This window comes from Labrus bergylta, chromosome 6 (genome assembly GCF_963930695.1).
Source record: "Labrus bergylta chromosome 6, fLabBer1.1, whole genome shotgun sequence".
Taxonomy (NCBI): domain Eukaryota; kingdom Metazoa; phylum Chordata; class Actinopteri; order Labriformes; family Labridae; genus Labrus; species Labrus bergylta.
In genome coordinates, this window is record NC_089200.1 from 1,324,779 (window position 1) to 1,334,589 (window position 9,811).

General features: G+C 41.5%; 1 protein-coding gene across 1 annotated transcript; it reads left to right on the forward strand.

Annotated features, from left to right (window-relative positions):
• The first annotated feature begins 3,637 nt into the window (after positions 1–3,637).
• Positions 3,638–8,846, forward strand: LOC110002975 (interferon-induced protein with tetratricopeptide repeats 2-like). Its single transcript, XM_020658663.3, has 2 exons — positions 3,638–3,855; positions 6,408–8,846. Exons 1-2 carry the CDS (start codon positions 3,851–3,853, stop codon positions 7,759–7,761), a joined length of 1,359 nt encoding a protein of 452 aa, XP_020514319.2. The 5' UTR covers positions 3,638–3,850; the 3' UTR covers positions 7,762–8,846.
• The last annotated feature ends 965 nt before the right edge of the window (positions 8,847–9,811 follow it).

Sequence of the window (9,811 nt, forward strand, 5' to 3'; positions counted from 1 at the left end):
GCTCTTTTAGTTCCGTCCATTTTCACTTCATGGCGTTTGCACCCTTACTAGCTACGGTAGGCTATTTCAGATCTCATCCTACGATGAAAGTTGTGAAGTAGCCCACAGACCAAGCGGCTACCTAGGGTATTGAGAAATGAAGCCGATGCAGAAGTGCAAAATCCTGCAGTTCCTTGAGTGTCCCCTAGAGGCTGGTGGCAGAAGCACAGGAAGTCACATACACACCCATTCTAAAAAGCCTGTTTTTACAGCAGAGATCAATATGTTTACAGCCTGGTTCAAAAACCAAATAGGTGTGATTAGCTCATGTCTCGATCGGCTCACGCTTCATTCGTTTTGATTTATAAACGATACGTGTTATCCGTTGTAAGGCGTGTAGCTGTCCTGATTGACAGGTCAGCTACACGCTACATGTAATGGTTTGTTAAGAGACTTAAACCCGCCTCAGCTCCAAGTTTCTGCCTGTCGTTAGGTTGACACAGGCAGGTTGTCACGCTGCCCACCTCCACTGATCACTCGTTAACTTTATTGTAGGACTCTTTCAATCAACCCAGAACATGATTGTGACCACATGATGGAGAAAAGATGTAAAAAAAAGTTACGCAGTCGGTGTCAGTGAATGGGGATTAATCTTCATTTGCAGCAGGTGGCGTGCAGTGGGTCATGGTGGCGGCTGCACTCGTGATAATGATGGCGTGCGTAAGCGTTTTGTACTGTGTATTAGTCCAATCACTGTATAGGACGCAGCCAATCGTTTAGATGAAAAATTGGTGTTAATACAGGATTTTACGGTACCTCATAGAGTTTCTGTGTTCACAGATAATAATAATAACATATATAATAATACATTTTATTCACAATGTCCTTTATATTGAAACAAACCATAAAGTGCGATAGTGAGTAAGTCTTTAGCAGGATAATTGAACAGAGCTGTGTGGAACAACGGCCTGTAAAATCTAGTGCATTAGTCAAGCCTAGAACAAGACATGCCCAAGACCAGAGTGCTCCGAGACCAAGACAAGACCGAGACAATAAGGGAGCGAGACATAGTCAAGACCAACATCATAAATATCAATGAAAAATCATCATGTTGTGTGCAGGGACACGGGGAAGGTTGTGGCCGTAACCGGGCGATCAAAATCAAACTACAAATTAATCAAAGTTATTTGTTCTTTTAAAAAGAGCCGTTTTCCTTCTAATCCCAATGATGATGTGGAAAAATAGCTTGTCAGTGGTGGTCTTCATTAAAAATCCTGAGTACACCCAGTCTTACCGAGATTCCGAGACGAGAACGAGACCTTCAAAAAGTAGTCTTGAGACCTTGACCGATTTCGAGTACTACAACACTCGTAAAAACCAACCAAGGCCGAACAAACATAGACCATGAGATGAAAGAAACAAAGTTAGCGATCAGACAAAGATAGAAAACAGTCGACACAGACACTTTATCAAACCCGCAATGACAGCTTCAAACCACAGGGGTCGCCAAAGGGAACAGAACCGATCTTTCAGGTTTTTTTACGCTATGATAAGAGTAAAATTGGTTTACAACTCTGGTATGACTAGAAATCAGTTTTAACATGTTACTGTATCTTAAAGTCCAAAGCTGTAACCTGCTTTTATTTCATTTCCTCTTTAATGCCGTTATATATTCTGTGATTATTGTTTGCTTTCTGGGTTTTTCTTTTGATGTGAAGTGTTTCTGTTGTCAAAGTATACATGCTTTTATGCTTTTAAATTCACAAATCATCGATTCAGGGGTTACTTCAGTCTGCAGTTATTGTTTGTTTTTTTGGCCACTTGCAGTCATCAAAACTTTTTTTTTTTTTTTTAAATCGGATCACGTTTACTTTGAAACAACAACCTTTGTGAAGCTGAGACCTGTCAATATTTGAGGATTTTACTGCTTGCTGAATGATGATCAGCCATAACAGAAATATTCTTGGTGTATTCTTGTTGCCTTGACGTTAAACTTTGATCTATTATGTTGACTTACTGAAACATAATGCCCTGTGTCCACTGAGCGTCTTTTTTTCATTGTTTCAATGAGTAGAGAGCGTTTGCAGCAGCAAGCTCAAGTTGAAAATCTTTCAACTCCTCAGAAAGGCGCTGTCTGCCTAAGGATCTCGTCTTGTACTTTTGTTGTTTTATATATTTGTACTCGGATCATTTATTTTGAAGACTGGCTGGAGATATATATTTGCCTTTTGACCTTCCGTTTGCATACACCACCGTCTGCGTCAAGGAATGTAATTGTCAACAATCCTGGCTAGTCACTTCACCTGTAACTGGAGGAGGACACTAATAGTCTTTCCTCCGCGTGCTAACGTTACAGTTCGGACATGTTGATTATAAAACACTGGAACTAATCCATCTCCAGTTAGTTTGAAAGGCAAGTTTGTCTTTGACACGTCGTACAGATGTCAATAACTGCAGACTTGCTCATTGCCATTGTTGACCCTCTTACATCCCCTCTACTGGTCACGTACATACTGCATATTGCAACCACGTGGTATTACCGTTCTGATTACATGCACAGCCAACACTCCAAACAGACGCATGGTGCATGGTGCATGGTGCATGGTGCAGTGGTAAAAGCAAGTAAATCTCCAGCAGCCTTGATCATCACTTGTTGGCTATGATGTGTTTTTCGGGACCTTTCTGGCTTATCAACTATCAATTTATTTGTATCACTGTCTTTGCACTGGAGCTTTTTCTGCTAAATAAATTGATTTCAAATGGCTGCCTCAACGTTTCAATTATCTCTTCCTAAACATACACTCTGCAGAGACTCCCAGCTGGGAGGAGGATGTTCCCTCAACCACCAAATCCAGACTCATAGGTCAAAGAGTTTAACTTGAAGTATTAAATGGAAAGAGTTGTGGAGATATTCAGTGGATGCTGATCAAATGACACCATATGGTATTCTCCATTAATTAGCTCCAAGCTACTCACAGTTTGTAGTCCAAATGGTGTGGTGTTGCCCTCTGATCCCAAACGGTAAAATACCAACGCCTTGTCACACCTCTTTGAGTCTCCTTTCCTTATGTCACCTTGTTAAGAGTTTAGTTCAGTTACATTTAGGATTTTAAAAAAATGAAGCTGTTTAGTTTTGTGGGGAAATGTGTGTGTGTTAAAGGTCCAATCAGTAAGAATATGTAGAGAGTGAAATGATAAAGTGAGCTTACTATCTGATCAGACATTAAGGAAACATGCTATGTTGAAGTGCTGGCTTCTCTGATAACAATGCAGCAGCCAGTATGTCCTCCTTCTAACTTTAGATTCTGCTCCTGAATGCTCTGGATTTGTTTGGACCAGAGAAGGTAGGCGCTTTTAAGGCGACCCGACCTAAAAAGCCTCTGCATGTTTCTAATAAGCTCCAGGGAGACAGCTCTACAATGTTTTGAAATTGAAATAGAGTTACACTTCTCTCCTTTAATGAATCATGGCTATCCATTATTATTTGCTTTGACAGACTTATGTAATGGTAAATGGTAAATGGACTTGAGCTTATAAAGTGCTTTTCTAGTCTTCCGACTACTCAAAGCTTATTGAACCCTCGACCTTCCGGTTGAGAGGTGACGACTCTACCAACTGAGCCACAGCCGCCCATAATGTGTGTCATTATGTTTTTATTACTCGGAAAGGAAAGTCAGATAACACAGAGATGGTAGATATATGACACGCCTTTGAAAATTTGCATCGACTGCAGAAGATTTGAATCTGCTGAAAAAAGCCATCACAGCCTTTACATCGCAGCAGAATTTGGACACCGGAATCGAAGCTACATCAAGAGCAAACATCTGTTTAAGTTATATTCAGAGACACACTGAGTCGAAGAAACAGCAAGATGAGGTGAGTGTCTGCATGAACAATTCAGAATATCTTGCACACAATTTTGTTTAAATATCTCTTCATTAGCTCTCAAACCTCCTTTCTTCTGCTCCTTTTATTCCCCCCCACACTTATTCATGATTCATTTTTGTCATTTTAAAGATTCTTATGCTTTTTTTTTCTGCCACCTCAGCCAGGTTCAAATGAATCGTTGTTTGCTGAATTATTCTTGCAAAAGTAAACTTATCTTAGATTACAGTGTTTCCAATGTCCATTCTGCAGCAACAGCAGTATAAAGGCTCAAAGTTCATACATTTTATATCAGGTTGCACAATGATTTATAAAATGACTCAGAGTTCTTACGATACGGCAAGTCCCACTGGGAAGTCTGAATATGCAGTCTCAGAAAAGGGTGCAATCGGGGTATAAATTCCACATCATATGCACATTATGCACTTGATTATTTGACAGGCCTAAACTCACACATGCTGTGGGGATATATCTCAAAGTGGATTGGTCCATATCTGTGGAGCAGAGACAAAAATTCCTAACTTTGTCTAGAACGCAAGGCAGCCTATCTGGTAACTACAGTATCCTAGAGGGCACATTATTCGTCATTTTGTTGCTCTATATTTGCACACCAATACCCAGCCATGTTGGGGCCCAGAGGGGCTGCTATCAGGTTTATCTAGAATACCCAACTGGAGCAGGCCAATACTGTCCCCTATTACCATGGAGAACCCAAATAGGTTGATGAAAAGCCGTAGGTTAGCTCCATACAGAGAGAATGTGGCCAACTTTGGACCCATGTTTGCTGACCAAATGGTAAGCCCATTTCTTTCTAGTGTATCACCCTCATGCATTCTGATCCCAAAATGTCAAATACTAACGCCTCTTTGAGTCTCTATTCTTCTTCCATATCTCCCCTTGTTAAAAGTTTAGTTCAGTTACATTCAGGATATAAAAAAACTGAAGTTACATTTTGTGGGGAATGTGTGTTAAAGGTCTAATCAGTGAGATGTGTAGTGACTGAAATGATAAAGTGACCTTACTATATGATCAGACATTAAAGGGATACTTCACTCGTTGAAACATGAATCTGTATTGACAGATTCGGCTGCTGAGCTGGCAGCAGCAGGTGACGTCCAGCAATATAGCAATATAGTGGCGGCCAGCGGCCAGCGGCGGCCCCGGCGGCAAGCAGTGGCAGCAGCCAAGATACAAGGCCGGCCTGTCGGCAGCAGCCATCTCGCCACTATATTTATATACCATTATCAGCTTTCTCCATAGAGCCTGTTAGCTTAGCTTCCAAGCAATATGGCGGATGTTAAGTCTCGATTCTGGGAGTGAGGTCCCACCCACTGATCTGTGATTTGTCTGTAGCTTCAGTGGTCAAAAATATGAGGAACTAGCGTTGTAGTTTCACCCCGCTAAACGCAACAGCTTCAAGTGACGCAAAATGACGATTTTTGCATCACTGGAAGCTCCTTTACAGACTCAGAAATACAAAGATTTCCCATCTCAGGGGAAAATGAGGGCGGGATGCACGACCATTCAAAAATACTACCAGGTCTCTAATGATACAAAGATTAATGCTAATGGGTGAAGTATCCCTTTAAGGAAACATGCTATGTTGAAGTGCTGGCTTCTCTGACAACAATGCAGCAGCCAGTATGTCCTCCTTCTAACTTTAGATTCTGCTCCTGAATGCTCTGGATTTGTTTGGACCAGAGAAGGTAGGCGCTTTTAAGGCACCCCTGGTTCAGATAGAAGTGATTGCACCCGACCTAAAAAGTCTGTTTCTGTTTGCGTGTTTCCAATAAGCTCCACAAGCAGAAACGTGCTCAAACTATAGCCGTTTTCACATATGCACCCCGAATAATATCTAGATAATTGCAGGAGGACTGCTCCGGAGATTCTCCCGACCTAGCCGTTCACATATGCTCCTCTCAGCGGGGGACTTTCCCTGTCAGAGGGGAGGGGGGGGCGGGGGATTTCCTGAGGTAAGACGTGACGTAAATAAACAACGCGGAAGTAGCGGCCGAAGCAACAGAGGCCGCTACACGACGTTATAATGAGAATATTTGTCTTTATATCAATGCTATGTGTAATCCAATGGAATGACAACATTCACAAAAAAGCGGAGAACAACATACTGACGAACAGAAAACAGAAGGCAGCCGTTTAATTAGAGCACGGAGATCGTAGTGGTGGCGTGCAGACACTTCAGGCAGTCACTCAGTCAAATTTGACTGTTTGCGTTCACACATAGCCTAAAGACCCTCCGGGAAGCCTAATCTCTGGAGTTTTACAGGAGATTTCCATATGTGAAAAGGGTTTAAGTTCAAAATTGGAGATGGAGGGGTGGGGGGAGACAGCTCTCTACAATGTTGAGAATTTTAACTGCAGTATTCATTTTAAACACTAGGTGTCTGAGTTACATAGTGCTCATTTAAAACATCTTCTTTTCTTCATGGGAGACGAACAGTAAACATCCAAATATAGCACACTTCAAAGCAAAAATGTTTTTGCTGCTGATGTGTTTAAATGTTTGTTTTTGTATTCTCCATCAGTGCTGCTCAGAGTCAAACCACACTGGAGTCCCTGCAGTGCCACTTCACCTGGAACCTGGACCGCAAAAGGTCAATCCTATTACTTCTCAGGGACAAGATGGAAGACATCCGCACAGAGAAGGGAAATCGATGGCTGGGCCACATTTACAACCTGTGGGGGTTCATTCAGTATAAGCTGGGGTTAAATGAAGAGGCTAAGAGTTTGTTCCAGAAGGCTGCAGAGACCCTCAACAAGCTGAGAGATGCAGATGAGGGTGCTTGGTTAGTGGTGAACTACGGGAACCTGGCCTGGCTGCACCACCACCTGGGAGAGCTAGAGGAGAGTCAGGCTTACCTGTCAAAGGTTGATGCCCTGATGGAAAAATACCCATCTCCATCCCAGGACGAGCTCCATCCAGAGATCTACGCTGAACAGGCCTGGACCCTGATGTTCTTAAGAGAGGACATGATTCTGGTTGTTGATTACTTTGAGAAAGCTGCCAGGATGCAGCCGGACATGGTGGAGTGGAACACCAGCTATGTCATAGCGTCAGTCAATGCTCATAAGCACAACAACACAAGTCTGGACCCTGATGAGTACAACAACACAAGGCTGGACCCTGATGAGTACAACAACACAAGGCTGGACTCTGACCTCTTGGAGAGAATGAGACAAGCCAAGGAACAGGATCCAGAGAATTTGTACCTTGCTGTTCTCTACCTTGAGCAATGTGCTAATAAAGGTGAAAACATTCGAGATCAAGTCCGTGAGATAGCCGAACAGGTTTTGAGAAGTCCTGTCTGTAGCTACGATTGTGTGAGAGAAATATTAAGGGTTTACCAATGGTACTTAGGTGTTGATGAGGCCATTGATTTGGGAGAAGAGGCTCTGCTAAAACATCCAGATCAGCGTTATCTGAAGAGATGGGTTGCACTCTGCTACAGAAAAAAGATTTTGTACATCAGGGGGGGCCCCGTAAGACCAGGCGTGATGGACAGAGCCATCAGTCTCCATGAGGACGTCATCTCTCTTTACCCTCACTCTTCACTCTTAAAGAAAATTGACCTCACAGCTATCTATGCAAAGTCACATCACAGCAAGGCCAAAGCTGAGCAGATATATCAGGAGCTGCTGGACAGTGATCTGGAACCGGGAGAAAAACAGATGCTTTACAACAAATATGCAGATTACTTATTCTTTAATCTAAATGATTTCCACAGGTCGACACAGTATCACATGAACGCAGCAGCAATACCCGAAAATTCCTACTTCCGTAAGAAAAGCATCAGAAGCCTAGAGAAGAATAAAGACAGAGGAATAATGTGCAGAGAAATTGAGGAGTTTTTCAGAAACCTGCAAGAGCCAACGCAGTAAAGATAGGGAGGCAAATTTAAGGGGAACAATTATGTCCAAGCAAAAAAAAAAACTAATTTCTACAAAGGCGTTTTGCTTTCATGTGGTAATAAAGAGGAAAAGAATCCTGAAGAAGAATGAAAAACAGGAGGGGGCCAATTCTTCCAGGGCGTCCAAAAAATAACTTGGATAAAGAAAATTTACTAAAAACTAATTTCTTGCCATTCAAAACTATTTGAAATAAATTAAAGGAAGGTTTATTTTTATTATTTTCTTAATTATTAGTATTTTCGGGCATTTATGCGTTTATTTAGAGATAGGACAGTGGATAGAGTTAGAAACAGGGGAGAGAGAGAGAGAGAGAGAGAGAGAGAGAGAGAGAGAGAGAGAGAGTTGAGAATGACTGACTAATTCAGGACGGAGTTCCCTTCATGACATCACAAAGGGTAGTAGCCCCTCCCCCAGGTGGGTGACACTCCCACAGCTAGGTGTTTGTTCTGCCCTCTGAGTCTGCCTTCTCACCGTAAACAATAGGACATGGAGCGAGAAAGACCGAGTACACCCAAGCCCTTCCAGAGAGGGGGCGTGGTCAGACACAGCTCATTTACATATTTAAAGGTACAGACACAGAAACAGCCTGTTCAGAGCAGGGCTGAAATAGAGGGGTTTATAGACATGATCAAATACAGGATCAGAGTGGATTTAGAACAAGAAACACATGTTTTGAGGAGCTCTGAGAATTATTTAAACTGGTTAAAGAGGAGGAGGATACGTGATCTTTAAATCTTACTCCCTAGCTCCTGGTAGGTGTGACGTCCTTTGTAAATACACGGTCGTCATGGTGAATACTTAATGAGGAAATGTGTGAATTGTGATTATCATGTATTTTGCTTCTGTTGTGTTTTTTCAATGCTGTATTTTCAGTTTTTAGAGTTAATGGATTTTATATGAATGTGCTTCGCTTTGGAAATTTAAAGTCCTCATTGTTCATGTGAAAATGTATTTGCTGTTTTACCTGAAAATTATATATTAAGATGCTCCTGTTTGCTCAAGCTGTGTTTAAGCTTTATACCAATAAATGAACAGTATGCACACCAAGAAATCATCTTGAAGTTGTTTGTTTCAGTGGTTTCACCTTCTTTAGTTCTAAACTATCGGGAGGACGGAGCTAGAAATTTAAGCCTCGTCAGATCATAAGCGTCCTAATTCTACTAAAGCTTATCACACTAAACGACTTTTAAAATCCTGAAGGGGACATATTATTTAAAATCCACTTGTACTATGTTTCTGAACATATATCTGTGTAACCTGAGTGTCTACTGACCCACAACATGTGAAATAAACCCATCCAGTCCTTTGTTTGTGGTCTGCATAAGTCTTACAACACAGAGAAAAATGCTCCGTTTCAAATGTGATCTCCTTGTGATGTCACAGTGGGATTCTGGTAAAAAACAAATCCCCTCCCCTCCCCTGGTATCTCCACCCATGGACTCCACCCCCAGACTAAAAAAAAAAAAAAAAAAAAAAAACTTTTGCGCAGGTCCGCCATTTTTATTCTCACTACAGAGGAGTGATGTCATTGCATTTAAAGAGACACACACACCAAAACGGAGCATTCTGAGAGAGCTGGTTTATACAGGGTCACAAACATGTCATGAATAACAATGTTCACATCCAGCACGAAGATTAAATAGAAAACAAACACTCATTCTAACATAATATATTCCTTTGAATTATTAGAGTAAGTTATTTGGCAGAAATATTCGAGTTCAACAAACATAACTGGAAGAAATTTCACATTTCACAGCAGCACATGTTCTGATCATGTGTGTATTGGCACAGTAAAAAACTAACCATCAATCATGGCATGGATGAACCACTTGTTGCTCCAAACGAGCAACAGCAGAAGAGCAGTTCAAGTTATGTTGGTAGGAAATTTCCGTAATGTAGCACCAAACCCAAACTTTATTTTGTATGCTCATGCTGAAATGCAAAAATAACGTGGTTAAAGTTTCAACCATTAAAAAACCACTAAGTACTGGGTAGATTATTCTGGAGTCTGTGTGTGTGT